The 17,390-nt window shown below is 42.7% G+C and overlaps 1 protein-coding gene across 1 annotated transcript in view; it reads left to right on the plus strand.

The window, feature by feature from the left end:
- Nucleotides 1-17,390, plus strand: part of PAPPA2 (pappalysin 2) — a 306,873-nt gene that overhangs the window by 144,441 nt on the left and 145,042 nt on the right. The window contains exons 4-9 of the mRNA XM_069478386.1: nt 213-506; nt 2,252-2,444; nt 6,762-6,883; nt 10,012-10,501; nt 13,428-13,556; nt 16,816-16,907. Coding sequence (XP_069334487.1) covers nt 213-506; nt 2,252-2,444; nt 6,762-6,883; nt 10,012-10,501; nt 13,428-13,556; nt 16,816-16,907 — 1,320 coding nt within the window. The remainder of the gene's footprint in view (nt 1-212; nt 507-2,251; nt 2,445-6,761; nt 6,884-10,011; nt 10,502-13,427; nt 13,557-16,815; nt 16,908-17,390) is intronic.

Consider the following 17,390-nt stretch of genomic DNA (forward strand, 5'->3'; position numbering starts at 1 on the left):
CTAGTACAGCACTCACCCATGATAGGGGTTAAAGAAATGTTTATCGATTAATTTAGAGGGTGCTTGTAGCAAGAGCAAAGAGCAATGACTATATGCCAGTGGAAGTTACAAAGTGTGTCCTTAGAGGTACAAAGGAATATTTGGTGCTCATCAGAATTGGAGAGCTGCTGTTCATTCTATGCTTAGAGACGCTTTTAAACCTTCCACTGCAGGTGGCGTTGTCCTCAACCCAGCCTATTATGGCATGCCCGGCCACACCAACATCATGATCCACGAGGTGGGGCACGTCCTGGGACTCTACCATGTCTTCAAAGGGGTCAGTGAAAGAGAATCCTGTGATGACCCCTGCAGGGAGACGGTGCCATCCATGGAAACAGGAGACCTCTGTGCCGACACTGCCCCCACTCCCAAGAGTAAGCTGTGCCGAGACCCAGAGCCCACCAATGACACCTGTGGCTTCACTCACTTCCCAGGGGCTCCCTTCAGCAACTACATGAGCTACACAGGTATCGCATCAATCTTGATGTTTGTGTTTTCTGTTAAGAATACATGGAGCCCTTTGGAGCCTGGGTGGGTGGAGGTGTGGGAGCTGGAGTAAATGATCAAGTGATCATTTTTGTCAGAGAGTTGAAGTGTATTTATTATGGGATATTCATTTTTTTCATGTCTTTGAAGAACACAAAGAAATATAAATATTAAAGGGCTTTGTTGGCAGAATTCTCCTCTACTAAAGATCTAAAAAAAAAAAAAAAATACACTTCTATCTTGCATAGTAAAAAAGGGACAAAGTCAAAAGGCCTCTTACGATCCCTTCAGCCTCTAGAACTTGGTTGCTCTCACCTTGCCCACATTCTTAGGCTTTTACTCTGAAGGAGAGTCCAATAGTAATGGGGGAAAGAGGTTTCTGGGTCAAGGTGACTTGTATTATTTCTGCAGTGCTCAGCAAGGTGGTTTGATTAATTTAAGCTCAGGATTCTTTTTTATTTTGTGTCGTTCAAGAAAGATCAGATTCTTTTCTTCCATTGCTAGCCAAGCACTGATTCTTAGCTTGCCTACCCCTCACCCCTCAATGGTGCCATCTCATTTTAAAAATGGTGCCTTCCTGGTTAAGGGAACAACTGTATTGTCTGCTCTTGTCCTTCCTCAATTCAACTTCTGTCTTATCCTTTTGCCCTGTCTCTTATACCTTCCTCCTTTCTGGCAAAGGGTAACACTAACCATTCTCCTGATAATGGACTTAAATTTTTCCCTAAAATTAAGGAGTAATTTGATTTGATGACCTGCTCCAATGGTAAAGAATGATAATTTTTCTATAAGTTCCAGGGGCTTGTTTGGTGATAAGTTCTTCTAGAACTATCCAAAAAAATGAAACCACCATACCTTGTTCAAATTTGTTTGAAGGGAAGAAAGAGTGATGAGCTGGTTCTGTCTGTCACCTATCAAGGTGTTTCTAACCGAGTTTCAATTTGGTGAATAATTCAGGTGCATCAAATTCATAAGCACCAGTGCCTCTGCCTCCCCCCAAAAAGGACGGTGGCCCTTTCTGGGGCAGAGAGACCAGACAATGAGGTGCAGAGGGCAGAGCTCTCTAGCTCCCACCTGTGAGGTGGGAAGAGGAAACATTTCAGAAGCAGGATGGGGTAGTATTTGACTGGTGTGTTTTCACTGGAAAAGTCCCTGAAGCTAAGATAACTCCCTTCCCAGCTCTATGAAAAATGAAGCTAACAGGCAGACCTTGACCATAGGCCAGGACCACCATTCCCAGCCCTGCTGTCTGTTTGGCATTTTGGCTGTCTCTCCTTGAGCACCTTCGCTGAGTACTCACTGACTTTGCCACATCACTGGGCAATAAAGCAGGTGTCTGCGACTCCACGAATGACACGTGAAGAGGCTGTCTGCTGAAACACTGCCATCTTGTGGTTTGCTGAATAAGCAACTATCAGCCCAGAGCAACCTTGTACCCTGGGGCCTGGGTCTCACCTGGGCCAGCCCAACATTAAGGTAATGGCCTTGCTTTAGAGATATGCAAGTGCTGTGTCCCTGGCTTCTCTTACCTATTTCCAGCTCAGGTACTTTCTGGAACAGAATATTTATTCATTCACTCAACAAGTGTTCATTGAGCCTAATAAGAGCAAGGTGTCGGTTTAGTTGTTGGTCACCGAGCCATGAACAAGGCAGAATTTATCCCTGCCTCGGTGCACTCCCCAGGTTAAAGCCCCCATCTCTTGTGCTCCCATTTTTCTCTCCACAGATGATGACTGCACCGACAGCTTCTCCCCTAACCAAGTGGCCCGAATGCATTGCTATTTGGACCTCGTCTATCAGCAATGGAGTGAAAGCAGGAAGCCCACCCCCATTCCCATCCCCCCCATGGTCATCGGGCAGACCCACAGGTCCCTCACCATCCACTGGCTGCCTCCCATCAGTGGAGTTGTGTATGACAGGTGAGAGAGCGCTTGCCATGGGCAGGCTGGTACGTTTCCTCTGTGGCATTTCATAGTAACAAAGGGAAAACTAAGAAGCGAGGGCAACTCCAATTTGGAACACACTGCTCAGGCTGCTTCCTCCAGCCTGCTCCATTCTCATCTCCTTAGCAGAGCTCACGGGCTCTCCTGTGAGTCGAAGGCTCATCACTTGTGCTCTCTCCTCCTCAGGGAGAGGACTGAAGAGGCTGACCAATGTGATGTGGGTGAACTGGCAGAACTGAGAGGGCATTTGCCACCGGTCCCAGTCGGCTGCTCCTCCGTGGTGTGAGGGTGGAGCGGTGCTTGCACAGTGTTGGGGGCGGGGAAGCAAGGTGCAGCCCTCAGGCAGCTCTGGGTGCCGGTGAGTGGCATGTACACACTGCCACAAGCTATGCATCAGGAGCCTAACCGACTTTCACTGGTGTTTCTAGCACCTCCCCTGTCTTCCTCTCCTATGGCTGCTATCTTATGGAATTGCCGTCTCCTGGTTTTTCTCTCTGCCCGACTCAACTCCACCTATGGGCAGGGGCAGGACTATATTTTGTCTCTTTGCCTCTTGCCCTGTCTCAACAGACACCTAATACATGTTTATTGAAGAAAAACGTTACTCCTGAAGCTCACTTTCATTCATTCTTTGCATATCAGTATGGATGCATTTCAGGGAAAATTTTGTAAAAAGGAGATAAAGGTAGGAAAAAGACTGACATCTGTCAATTGGTGGGGTGGGGGAACATGGTTTAACAGAGAAGGACCAGAACTCCATCTGTGACCTGTGCAGACTGGTGTCTTTCACAACCTACTACTGTATCCTGAATAACAAGAGTAGCTCGTCAGTTTAATCCTCCTGTGTGTGCAGCATTGGCCTACACCTGGCTTATTTAGTCCTTGCAGTAAGCACAGCTCCTGCTGTGTACGTGAAGAATCTGAGGATAGAGAAACATATGGCGGCTAGCCCAAGAGCCCATAACTAAACAGAGGCGAATTGGAGGAATCCACCGGAAATGTAGAAATGAGGAACACGGAAGAGGTGATTTCTTTGAATGGAGAGCTTTCCCATGTAGCAGGCAGATTGCTCCCATTCTTGATGCCACACTTCCCCTCCGGGTGGCAGGCCTCAGCTAAGGAGCTCAATGGTTGTCCCCAGAGCATGTTTCCATGACCTTCAGCTTTGCTGAACCTGGAGAGAGGGACAAGAGGAAGCCAGTGAATCCTCTTTCAAAGTGGTGTCCCAGCCTCCCGGGATCTTTATACCTGTCCCTGATTTCTCCATACAAATTCACTGCGTGATCTCACTTAGACCTCGCAGCCCTAAAAAAGAGTTTTCATTGTCATCAGCTCTCATGGGCTCCGTTTGTGAGTCAACACACTTCTCCATGATGTGTGTAACAACCATCTTCCTCCAAGTGTGACCTTGTGTAGCTTTGGTCAGAATGGCTGCACAGTAAGTCCTCTGTGGGTATGTGCAAACCAGTTTTACATCAGTTTATGTAACATGTAAACAATTTAATCTTTGAATTCTCTGTCTGGTACAAACGTTACGATAAAGCAGACATCAGGACTCGCTTACTGAGAGTCTGTTGGCAGAAGAGGCTGCAATTTGCTTCCTTTTCTCAGCTAGGTAGGCTACAGTTTTGAGGCCTCCCAACACGTGTGTCAGGGGGACTCACGTCACATGCCCAGCGATTTGTGTCATGTTTAGAGTTATGTTTATTCCATCACAGTAGGTATTTGGAAACCTTATGTCAGCGAGGAGCCCCAGCTACGCACTCAGCAACAGCCCCGGAAGGGCCAAGTGCATCAAAGAAATGTGGTTTGGGGTTGTGTCCGTGTCCATGTTAGAAGTGAGTCCTGATTGGAGTCAGAGGTTAGATCTTAACTATACCTTTTAGTTGCCAAAGTACTGGACATTAGATGGTGTTTGGGAACATGCTCAAAGGAATTAGGGAACTTGTGACCTTAGGCAATTTACTTAACCTCTCTGAGCCTGAGTTTCCTCATTTGTAAACATAAGGTTATTACAAGGATTAGAAATCATTTATGAAAAGCACAATGTAGTGGGACAATGCTGGGTATGTGAGGTGCTTAATAGGTGGGAGTTGCCATCATAATTATTACCTTTATTTTACAACACTATTTTTCTAGTGTATTAGAAGATATCATTCTTCTCTTCCCAGCTGTTGAGAGACCCTGATTTGATGCCTCCATTTTCAGAATGTGTGGTTCACAATCAGGCTTCTAAAAAGATTCTGAGTATCAGAGACAAGCCTCATAAATTGATTTCCCATTGTTATTTAGCTGTTATTGTCTCTACCTCTTTCAGTGACCTCAAATATGGTACTTGTAGAATTCTCCATAGACTATATTAATCATCTCATGGTCATCCATCACACAAGCATTTACAGAGGGACTGCTGAATCCAGTCCCTGTGCTCCCTGTTGGGGGGAGAAAGGAGAATTGAGCTTGGTTTGGACCTGCTCACAACCAAAGGAGAGGAGAGAACGTGAATGGACATTCTCAACACCACCTGGCACAGCCCTAAACAGGAGCCAGCAGGTACAGGCATAGAGGAGGAAGTGCCGGCCACGCAGAGGAGGCAGGCTAAGGTGTGACTGCAAAGTTTACACTGCATGGCTCTTGAGGGGTGAGTAGGAGTTTGCTAAACAGAGAATCCTGGAAAGGCTTTGGCAGCCAAGGGAACAGCATGCTTTATGGAGCTGTGTGAAGGGCAGGATGAATTGTGGAATGGTGATGAGTTCATGGTGCTGAGAATATAAAATTCATGAAAGAACTGAAGTAGGTGAAGCCAGAGCTAGCTTGTGAAGGACTTTGGGTCATGGCAAAGAACTCAGATATATCCCCAAAGGCAATGGAGAGCCAAGGGACATTACATTTCACATGACTTTTATTTTATGTATATGATTAAAGGTAGGGAATGTAAAACATAAGAACACGTATAGCTAATAAGTTTATTCTGAAAATATGGGAGAAAATATTTGCATGCTATATGTCCTATAAAGGGCTGATAACTAGAATCTATATAGAACTCAGGAAAATCAGCAAGAAAAAAAATCAAACAATTCCATTAAAAAGTGGGCAAAGGACATGAACAAACTTTTCAAAAGAAGAGAGACTAATGGCCAAGAAACATGAAAAAATGCTCAACATCGCTAATCATCAGGGAAATGCAAATCAAAACCACAATGAGTTATCATTTAACTTCAGTGAGAATGGCTTTTATCAAAAAGTCACTGAACAACAAATGTTGGTGTGGATGTGTAGAGATAGGAACACTCATACACTGCTGGTGGGACTGCAAACTAGTACAACCTCTGTGGAAAGTAGTATAGAGATAACTCAAAGAACTAAAAGTAGAAATGCCGTCTGATCCAGGAATCCCACTACTTGGCATCTACCTGAAGGGAAAAAAGACATTCTATGATAAAGATGTCTGCATTCGAATAGCAGCACAATTCACAATTGCAAAGATGTGGAAACAACCCAAGTGCCCATCAATCCATGAGTGGATTAATAAAAGTGGTATATGTACACCACAAAGTACTACTCAGCCATAAAAAAATTGGTGAACTGGCACCTCTTTTATTATCCTGGATGGAGCTGGAGCCTATTCTTCTAAGTGAAGTATCACAATAATGGAAAAACAAACACCACATGCACTCACCATTAAATTGGTACTAATCAATCAAAACTTATGCACATGTAACATTCACTGGGTGTTGGGCAGGTGGGAGGGGAGAGGAGGGGATGGGTAAGTTGACACCTAATGGGTATGGTGCACACTATCTGGGGGATGGGCATGCTTGCAGCTCTGACTCAGGCAGTGCAAAGGCAATTTATGTAACCAAAGTATTTGTACTCCCATAATGCTCTGAAATTTTTTAAAAAAAGCTTATTCTGAAAATGATTGTTTTAGTGGGGGAAATGCAAGGGGATTTTGAATGGCTTATTGAGAGTTGTTGTAGAAAGGAGTTTTATGTTGAAAGATTCATATTGTACTTCTTTGGGGTTTCATGTTCCTGGGAAGGAAGCTGCACTTTCATCTCCACAGGCCTCCTTTATGACCTAGTTAAATTTTTCTGCTTCATGACCTTGAGATTTTCATGTCACTGTGAATTTTGCAAGGATGAGGTATACACAAGAAGGAAATGGATTGAGAGATAGTTGTGTTTCCAGTTACTCTCTAGGCCCTTACTGGGGTCACCACTCCCACAAAGGTCTAGTTTCCTTATCCAGTCCCTCTGATGGACTCTCTCCATCTCTGTCCCTTTTTCTTCCCAGGGCCCTGGGCAGTTTGTGTGGCGCCTGCACTGAAGATGGGATGTTTCGTCAGTATGTGCACACAGCTTCCTCCCGGCGGGTGTGTGACTCCTCAGGTTACTGGACCCCAGAGGAGGCCGTGGGTAAAGTACCGTCGCTTATTGATTTATACCTGGGTGGCCACTGAGAATGGGCGTGGAAGTGAAGGGTGAGCAGTGGTATGGTGAGGAAAAGACAGTGTGAGTGTGTGTGCATGTGTGTGAGAGTGTATGTGTTTATGGTTTGCTAGGTATCTATCTCCAGAGGCCTTAGAAAGACTGCCTGGTGTCACTGTGTGCAGAATGTCCCATGTGTGCCTGCTGTGGAGGCCCCATGGCTATGGTGGAGCAGAGATCTGCATATAGAACAGAGGGATAGAGAGGTCGGCTGAACTCAGGGCTGGCTTCAGGGTGAGATAGCTGCAGGGGGTGGTGGCACGTGTGCCTATGGCCGGGGGAGCAGCTGGGCCACACGGCAGCGCAGCGTAAGTTGATCTCAGATAGAGAACACGCTGCGGAGAACACTCATGCACTGGCTGCGCGAGCCGGCGGGGGGCGGGGTGGGGGGAGGAGGTGGCAGGGGACTAGGTGTTCCACACTGGTGGTTCTCGTCTCTGCTGTTTTATGGATCTGTTAATCCCTGGTACTGCCTGTGCCTTGGCTATGATCTAAGCTAGGCTCTGGGGGGGGGGGGCGGAATATTTTTCACTATTTCTTTTTCTGTCCCTCCCCTAACTTCTCAAAATCACATACTTACTTACCTATGTACATTAGTGCCTCTAAGACAAATTATAGCATGAGTTTTTTTCCCCAGTTCAAGTCCAGAAAATTCTGTTGAGAGGACCTTTGGCACCTCCTGATGAATAGCTTGACTTCTTTTATTATCATAATCTTTATTATTTACCTAAGCTCATCTTTTTTCCTCTGCTTTTTTTTCTTACATTTATTAAGATCCTGAAAACTACCCAGTAAGATGTGTTGGACACAGTCCTGTCTGAATTAATGTGCGGCCTTGACTGTGACAAGAAACAAAGGAGGATGTTGATCTAAGAGTCTGCAGTACCTGCACGACGTCACCTTTGGGCTCCCAGTTACTCAAGTGGCAGGGCCTCAGGGAGAAATCTGGGAGGAGGCAATTGACTTGATTGCTTGTGTATGACTTTTTTCAAATGAGAATTTTCAGAGAAGAATTGAAAGTGAGCATAAAGTTTACTGCATTGGACTCATTTAGAGAGTGGCATTTCATAAAAGGCTATTTTTGTGGCAAACAGTTTGTTCTGTGCTGGTGTTTTAATGACTGATTCCCTGGCCCCATATTTTTTTCTTTTTAATTCTTGGAAAAATTCATAGTTATCTGGTAGAGGTGAAAGGAATTTGAAGTTCTGGGTTCTGATTCTTGAATTCTGTCTTGAAGCAAAACAAGTCAACTTTTAGGGCCTCTACTTCATGCTTTAACATGAGGTCACAATAAAAACTCTTTGGTGGTGCTGCTGTTGAGTTGACTTCAAAGGGCCTTTGCACTGCCAGTATTTGGGGATAACCATGTGATAACAGCAGTAGTTTTTAGGACCACTAACATTGGGCCTCAGAAGCATTAATTAATCACAAATTAATAAATTAAGTACATGTAATTAATAATAAATAATGGTCTTCACTTGCTTTGAAAGGGTGAAGGACCAGATCTGATTTAAAATATACAGAATAAAAGTAATTGAATCCCTGTAACAGAGCAGGCACAAACACATGGACTTACAGATACGATCAAAATTATTTAATGACACTTAATGAACACTTACTGACCACCAGCTACTTTATAAATGCTATGAGGATTAGAAAACTGAACCAGACGTACTCCTTGCTTAATTTTCATCTTCTTGCTGAGAACTTTCTGCCTCCACAATCTAAAATAGCTCCCAGCTACATTCAATAATTCTTTATTCCCTTCTATGCCTTCATTTTTTTTCACAGATGTCATTAATACTTGATATTATACTTTATATTCCTCTGTCTATTTATTGTTTCATAAATTACTCTATTGTAAAACATCTGAAGGCAAACCCTTTATCTATCTTGTTCACTCTATCTCCAGTACCTACATAAGTGCTAGCTGTGAAAGAGGTACGCCATCAATTTTTGTTGAATGAATGAATGAATCAATGCACAATGTAGGCAAAAACCAATGAGGACCATAGATGTAACACAGTACACACACACACACACACACACACACACATTTGAACTTGTTTCATCTGGGCTTTGGGACATTCTTTATTTTCCAAATTCTGAAGGACTAAATAATTCTACTTTTGCAAACCCTGATACTTAATATCTATGGAACATTTTCTAGATCTCCACTAACCTAGAAAGGCAGGGGTTAAATATTATTACTTATTTTATAAATGAGGAAATTGAGCCATGGAAAGATGTGCCCCAGCCACACAGCTAAGGACAGTGCCAATGAGAGCATGACTCTGCAGACTCCTAATCCAACGCTTTCTCCTCTGTGATATAAGGGAAAACCATCTTATGTGGATTATTTCCATAGACCTGACTTTAATAGATTTGTGATATTTGAGTTTTCATCAATACATTTTTACTTGGCTAATGAATTTCCATTTTTTCCCACTCAACAACAAGTGTTTCTATGTCCTACCTGCAGTTTCCTCTGTGTGGTTACCTACCTGCTCACACAGGCCTGAACTGAAAGGGAAATTTCAATGTTTGCTTCTAAGGTTTGGCTAACAGTCAATTGAAAGGACTGCCAAGGTGGGATCTTACAATGGAGGAAGTTCTGTGAAGAGCACCACAGAGATCGTAGTGGCAAACTGAAATTAACACTGGGCTTCAGAAGCATTACTTCATCATAAACTATGAACAAACTTAGTACATATGACCTCTGCTGCTCAAGGATTCTTTAAGGCCATGGCTTAACCTCTGCCCCAGCCTCACGTTTCTGCCTAGGATGTGGGTTGCTCCATTCCTGGTACCCTGCTGGGTTGCTCTTGTGACCGGCACCATGTAGAGGGATGGGGTAGCAAGAGCATAATACTTTTTACATTTACACCTTTGTCCTTACTATTGCCTAAGATCTAACCTACTAAGAGGACCAGCTTCTGGAGGAATTCTAAGTTCTCTCCTGCTTCATTCCTCTTTCTGTCTGCTGATAACAGGGCTGCTCATATTCAGACTTTCAATGCTGGTTCCTGATGTGTCTTTCTGCTCATTTCCTCCAGGGCCTCCTGACGTGGATCAGCCCTGTGAGCCGAGCTTGCAGGCCTGGAGTCCCGAGCTCCACCTGTACCATATGAACATGACGGTCCCCTGCCCCACAGAAGGCTGTAGCCTGGAGCTGCTCTTCCAACACCCGGTCCGAGCTGACACCCTCACCCTATGGGTCACTTACCTCTCCATGGACTCCTCCCAGGCACTCTTTGACATGGAGATCTTGCTGGAACACGAGGAGTCTGTGCACCTGGGCCCCTTAGACACTTTCTGTGACACCCCACTCACTATCAAATTGCATGTGGATGGGAAGGTCTCGGGGGTCAAAGTCTACACCTTTGATGAGCGAATGGAGATTGATGCGGCTCTCCTGACTTCTCAGCCCCGCAGTCCCTTGTGCTCTGGCTGCAGGCCTGTGAGGTACCAGATTCTCCGAGAGCCCCCATTTGCCAGTGGCTTGCCCGTGGTGGTGACGCACCCTCGCAGGAAGTTCACGGATGTGTGAGTTGAGGAGCATGGCCTCCTAAACTGTGGGGCTTTCTGGGACTTTCAGGGTGGGTTTTGTTTTCTTTTCCCCACTTTTTCACATTTGGATATGTCCTTAGTTGGAGAAAGTTTAGAATCTGAGAGGAAATTTTATCTAAAGTGATGTATTTGAGATGGAGAAAAATATTTCCCAGAGAGGGACAGGCAGGTGTCTGACTGTTGATACCATTATTATGATTATGGAAAAAAAAAAAAAGGATAATGTATGAGATGTTTCAGTTGGACTAAATATAATTGCCACAAATAAGTTGATCAGAATCAGATACTTCTGTCTGGTGACAGTTTAATTTATGATTTCTTGCTGTAGCTTTCTGATCATCTGCCACAGATGCTATAACATTCAAAAGTTGTAGTCAACTCTTCCATAGCTAAGCAAAGAGGCCAAGGGCCCTGCAGAGCCTACACTCAGTTTCATGACTCATTTGTGATATGTATTTCATTCTTTCCCCCATTCTCATTTCTCCCTCCCTCTCTCTTCTTTCCTTCTCTTCTAACTCTCCTTCTTCTCTTACTTGTGTTCTTTATTTCTACATTTAGTGAGTTCTACTATTAATACGTTCCTGGCACTGTGTTCTCAGTGCCGAGGACACAGACTAAGATAAAGTCATTATCTACAAAGAATTCAGTGTCTGGAGTAAGAGGCTGGTATCTTCAAAGGCAAATTCTCTCCATCTCATAATTTTCCTTAGAGACTGCCCTGAGGGCAGAAATAGGGTCAAACAAAGTTTTATCAGAGATGTTATGTCAGTTTTTGATGCATTAGAAATCATTACAAAATGTAGTGGGTTAAAACAACAAACATTATTTTGCATGATGCTATGGGTGGGCTGGGTGTTCTCATCTAGACTGACTTGGCCAGAGATAGATGGCCTGGGATGACCTCTCATACATGTTGGAGGCCTCAGCTGAGACAGCTGGCATGGCCGGGAAGATGAGGGCCTCTTTCCTTGTGGTCCCTTAGGGCCTGGCCTGGGCTGCTTCTTATGGTGATGGAAGGGTGTCCAGCAGCAGAGAGGACAAGCCCAAAATACCAGCACTTTTCAAATCTCTGCTTTATGTTACTCATGTTTATGTTCCAGGAGCCAGAGCAAGTCAATTCTAGCATCAATGGCGACAAAATAAACACTCCCTTTAGATGGGGGAGAGACAGCGAAGTCGCACGGCAGAGGAGTGCATCTGGGGTGGGGTAGCCTTCTGGCAGACTACCACAGCTACAAAACAGTTGAGAAAAATGTCCACCTTAAGTGTATTACATTTTCCTCCCATGTTTGCTTTCTTTATTAGAACTAGAAGGCAGTGAAATGGCAAAAAAACTAATACAAATGGGAGGCTAGATCATGGATTTAAAAAGAAAAAAAATCATTTTTGGCCTTCTTTAATAAAGCAGTTAAAATGACATTTGTTATTTAACTTGCTACACACACACACACATACACACACATCACACACAAGTTTAAGGCCAATAATATCCCGTTTTATAGATGAGAAAACTGAAGCTTAACCTTAATGTGGTTGAATAGCTAGTAAATGGTCGACTCAAGATTAAAATCCAGTTTTCCAACTGGGATCTCGTTTTGGTCCTCTTTCTCTTTACAAACTCAGATTGTTGAAGGCATGGGCTACCTGCTGCTGAGCTTTTCCCTCAGGAAGAGTAAACATTTGCTGATGTTTGCATCCACTCCTGTCCCCAGTCACAGAACAGTATAAGACTTTTATGCATGGCTGGTCAAGAAGTCCAACAGTAACCACCCTGTAAAGGGAAACCATCAGCACTGATTAGGATATAAAATTGGTTTTGATTTAGAAATATCTGACACTCTCATGAGAGGGTTGCTTCCTAGAAAAAAAAAAAAACTAATTTGGAAATTTAAAAAATGAATATTTAGGTGTCCTTTCCTATTAAAATATCTAAAAACCAATACAGAGGCTTTAAAAGGTGTTTTTGAAACTCTGAGACATTTTCTGCTTACTGATTGCTGCATTGGGTGAGGAAGTGGAGGCTTTGTGGTTGAGTTGAAAAGTCTGCTAGAGAAGAGAAGGTCTTGGCAGAAGATTTATGGTGGCCACTCATGGCAATCTCAACAACCCTTTGAGATCCTGTTCTCTTAAGTAACACCCATCCCACCTTGACTTTGGCAGTAGTTTTCCAATTAGGGCAGGCACTGGACAAAATTAAGATGAGGACAGAATTTGTCTTTGGACTCAGCAGTCTCCTTCATGAGCCCTTTCCCCATTCTGAATGTCTTTCCTTTCATGCACTCCACACAAGAGAGGGTCTGATAAACTCCTTTCATCTCTAGCATCAACTTATACAACTCTCTTCCTGGTTATGCATTTTTATAAATTTGGAGGTGGAGAGTAATTTAATGCATTTCCAAAATGGTTATGGAAGGTGTTCTCACCTTCCTCTATGAGGCAGTTGCTCTTACATCTAATGAGTCTGTCTCCTCAAGAAAAGAGTTGTCTTGAGAGATAAGAAAATTGTTCCACAGACCCAAAAAAGGCCTTGCCAAACCCAAACTCTGAAGCTTTCATGTCGTTTCTTTGATTACTTTGACAATGTAAAGAACTTACTTTTCAAGAGTTGTTTTGTTTTAATATGGGAAAACACTTGAAATGCCATTGTCCTAGGTTGACTAGAACTGTTAAATTCAGTGTCAATTCAGCAAGCATTTCTTGCATATCTACTGTGTGAAATGTACAGGGAATACAGAAATAAAAATGATTTCAAACATTGTGTTGCTCCATAAGGCTATGTCCCTTGATCTTTTAGACAATGTGGCATATGTTGAACATTTAACTTGGATAAACCACCTGAAAAGGACTCAGGGCATGTCTCACTTTGTGGATGTAGTGGTCACAAGCCCATTGGTTTTTACAGGGAAGTCACACCTGGGCAGATGTATCGGTACCAAGTTCAAGTTGAAGCTGGAGCAGAACTGGGAGAAGCTTCACCTCCTCTGAGCCACATCCATGGAGATCCTTACTGTGGAGATGGGAAGGTGGCAGGGTGAGTACTGTGGGGAGTATGGGGGAGAAATGTGTGAGCAAGTTCAATGTGTCCTGCTCTGACCAGGAGGTTCAGCCTCCAGTTTGAGTTTGACTTGTTTTGGAAACGCAAGGGGTGAGGCACTGTGTGGCTCTAGTGTGGAAATTATAAAATCTGGGGCTTGGTCACGATACTGAGAGGCCACTGACATTTCTGCATAGCTGTGGAGGGAACTACTTTTATTTAGAGCCCCAGAGTGTTGAGGTATTGGGGTTGATTCTCTGGGAGCCCTCTTAAGGCCTCAGTGACTGGAATTTATGCCCAGGAAGGTTATTTCTCAAATGATGCTGAAAGAGGATATCCTTTGGACCAATGACCTCTACCACTAACTAGCTGTGAGATCTGAGGAAAGTCAGTACAGCTTTCTGAGCTTCAGTTGCTCACTTGACCCCTGGAAGAGCTGATTACAATGTAATTTCCAGCTATTCTGTAAGCAGCACCAAGTTAAGATGAAATCACTCCTTTGGATTCTTAACATACCATGCTCCTTTCCTGTTACCGTTTTATGATATCAACCTAGGGGACTAATTCATTCTGGCTTGCTTTGAGCTTTCCCAATTTAGCATTAAAAAAATCCCCAGAAAACCAGGACTGTTGGTCACCTTTTATCAACCTGTCCCTAATGCTCATCTAAACTCATTTGTTACGCATAAAAAGCTGCTGGGAGCAGAAGGCTGGGAGGCCAGGCACTATGATTTGTCCTAGATTCTGTATCCCAATAAGATGGCCTATTACTAATCTCCCAGACCTGGTAAAAATATATTGTGTTTACCTCTGTGGCCTAATTCAGTCTCAGCCTGCCACCTCCCCTTCCCCATCTCAAACCAAATTTGGGAATGCCTCACACATGTACAGAACAGGTCTGCATGTTGCTGTTGTTGTTTTCCGTGTTCTGGGTGCTTCATTTTAAGTCTGCAGCCCACCAGGGAAGGTGTTGGGGGGGGCTGGGTTACCACTGCCACACTGAACAGTGGTCTGATGGTGGCTGCCCTAAGGCCCCAGGGTGACACCTGTGCCTGCAGGGTGTGGAACAGAAAGGGGGAAGGGCTCTCTTCCTAACTTGGTGCTGCCCATTCTCCTGAGGCCGCTCTGCTTGGCTACTGGGGCTCACAAGGTTCCTTATGAAGACGTTCTTTTAAACTTCTGCCTGTATTTCCTCTCTGTGTACAGTAATTAGCGCTTCCAACCAATGGGAAGAAATCTCTGAATCCCAGCTCTGGATCAGCTGGAGGCGCCCTGTTACACATAAAACGAGAAAGTCATTTAATCCACGTGGGTGTCACTTGCCAATAAGACAATCAAAACAAACACAGGGCAGGGCCCTGGAATTGTGAGCACTCAGAAGTTGATCATCTCAATCTGTGCTGTTCGATGTGGGAGCCACCAGGCACATGTGGCTCTTGAGCCTTTGAAATGTGGCAAATGCAACTAAGAAACTGAATCTTTAATTTTAAGTAATTTAAACTTAGTTTAAAAACAAAAATCAATTTGTTTATTGAAAAACTTTTAAGTGTATTTGGAACAACATTTTTTTCAGCTATAAATTTTATGAAATCTAAGTATAGGTCAAGTATTTGAACTGAGATGTGTTATAAGTGAAAAATCCATACCAGATTTCAAAGGCTTAGTATGTAAAAAAGAATGTAATATTCTTCCTTGATGATTTTATACTGATTACAGATTGAAGTGATAATATTTTGGATATGTTGGGTTAGATGAAATATGTTATTAAAACTAATTTTGCGTGTTTCTTTTTACTTTTTTAATGACTACCAAAAAATTAAAAATCATATGTTTGGCTTTCATTATATATCTACTGGGCAGCACTGCACAAGATGATACACAAGATGCTTATATTAATTGTTTAGATTATTTTCAAAATGAATAAAATTTTTGACCTCCAAGATTAATCCTGGACCTCATGTAGAGAAACACAGATGTAGGTTGATACTCTCTCCATAGATGAGCAAAATGAGGTATAAAGTATTTTGAGACTTCCTCGGTATATCACAAATCTGATTAGGTCCTCAGTGCAGTCTGTTTTCATTGAACCACATTGCCTTCATGTAGAAAAAGAATTTGAAGTTTCCTTAATTTCTTTAATTATTTTGTTTTTATATCTCTTTTATTCTTTCTCCACTTCCATCTTACCATTAAAATATGATTATTATATTATTGTTTTCATATTATGCTCTTAATTTATTTTAAAACATTCTCATATCTAATTATTTAATCTTTAAATAAAATAGGTGACTTATATTTTAAACAATGGTTAGAGCTATTAGTGATATCCTGAGTCTGAAAACACTTCAGCATTCCTAAGTCCCATATCTACTGGGTTAAAATATATGTCCATTTTGAACATGTGAAAAGTCAAGGAGAAAAACTGGTAACCCCTATCCATTTTGCAATAGCCAAATCTATCTTCATTCTATCATAACAGCATCAAACCATATCTACTTTATTCCTATAAAATGCTTAATTTCTCTCTCACTATAAACTAATTCTCCAAGCTCAATCCAAATTTAGTCATCAGTTATATTAGCATTTAAGGTTTGAAACAAATTTTTCTTCTCCCAGCATTTGTTTCTTCCCTGCAATATATGTTAGCTGCCACCAGGTGGTAGTAGGGAGTAAGGATGGGGACCTGAGCCCTGGCGATGCCCTGAACTGAGAGATACACAGTGGGGCTGCTTAAGTCTCTGGGTATAGACAGGAGATCCCGTTCTGCAACATCTTGACTTTTGCAACTGCAGCTATGTGGAGCAAAGCAATGAAAATATAAAGAAATAGATAAAAATGAATAGAAAACAAAACCACACAGACAAGCAGGTTTTCTTCTCATCAAACCAGCTATTTCCAAGACTCCATTCATAACTGGGCCAGTAGACCTTTTCTAAGGTTAAGGCCCTCTACCAGAAGCACTATCAGGACCCTCATAGTTCTCCTAGGTGTTTCTGACCCATGAGCTACTTGACTTCCAGGAATTCCCACAACCCACTGGACATGCCAATTAACAATTACTGCTTAAATAATATCTACTTTAAATACGTGTATGTTTGATTTTTTTCTGTATAAGCATTCTCTTAGCTCCTACTTTTCTCCAGCTTGCACTTTTTAATATATAATGAGGAATTTTAAGAATTTAAAATGATGGTAGCTAAACAAGAAAAAATCATTTCATGCATATTACGTATGTGTGTTTATTTTTACCTTCTAGGAGCCTGGGAGAAGAGTGTGATGATGGAGACCTCCTGAGTGGAGATGGCTGCTCTAGGGCATGTGAGCTAGAGGAAGGCTTCAAATGTGTGGGTGAGTTCAAGAGTTCCTGCCTATGGCAGTGTCTTACTGTTGGAGGTGCCTCAGTGTGTTAATCTTGTGAGTTCTTGATATCCTATAACAACCAGCTACGTGATAACAGTAACAATTACATTTCGTGTGTCCATGGTATGCCAAGCACTAATTGTTGCACAGATGTTATTTAATCCTTACAATAACTATGAGGACGCTAAACTGAGGCAAAGAGGTTAAATAACTTGCTTTTGCTTATACAGCTTGAAGTATTATAGTAAAGTCAGGATTTGAACTAAGGAAGTACAGCTCTAGAATCTACATGTTAAACCATTAAGTTACATTGCTCCCTGGCTTAACGTGAGCAGGGATTTCTCTTGAGTCTTCATATGTAACACCAAAATGTCAGATAAGTAGCACAATTATGTAGATCCTACATACAAATTCTAAGCCAAAGGCAGTGCAAGCCTCTTGGTAACATGTTGAATAAATAAGATCCTGATG

Source organism: Eulemur rufifrons, chromosome 8, assembly GCF_041146395.1.
Source record: "Eulemur rufifrons isolate Redbay chromosome 8, OSU_ERuf_1, whole genome shotgun sequence".
Classification (NCBI taxonomy): domain Eukaryota; kingdom Metazoa; phylum Chordata; class Mammalia; order Primates; family Lemuridae; genus Eulemur; species Eulemur rufifrons.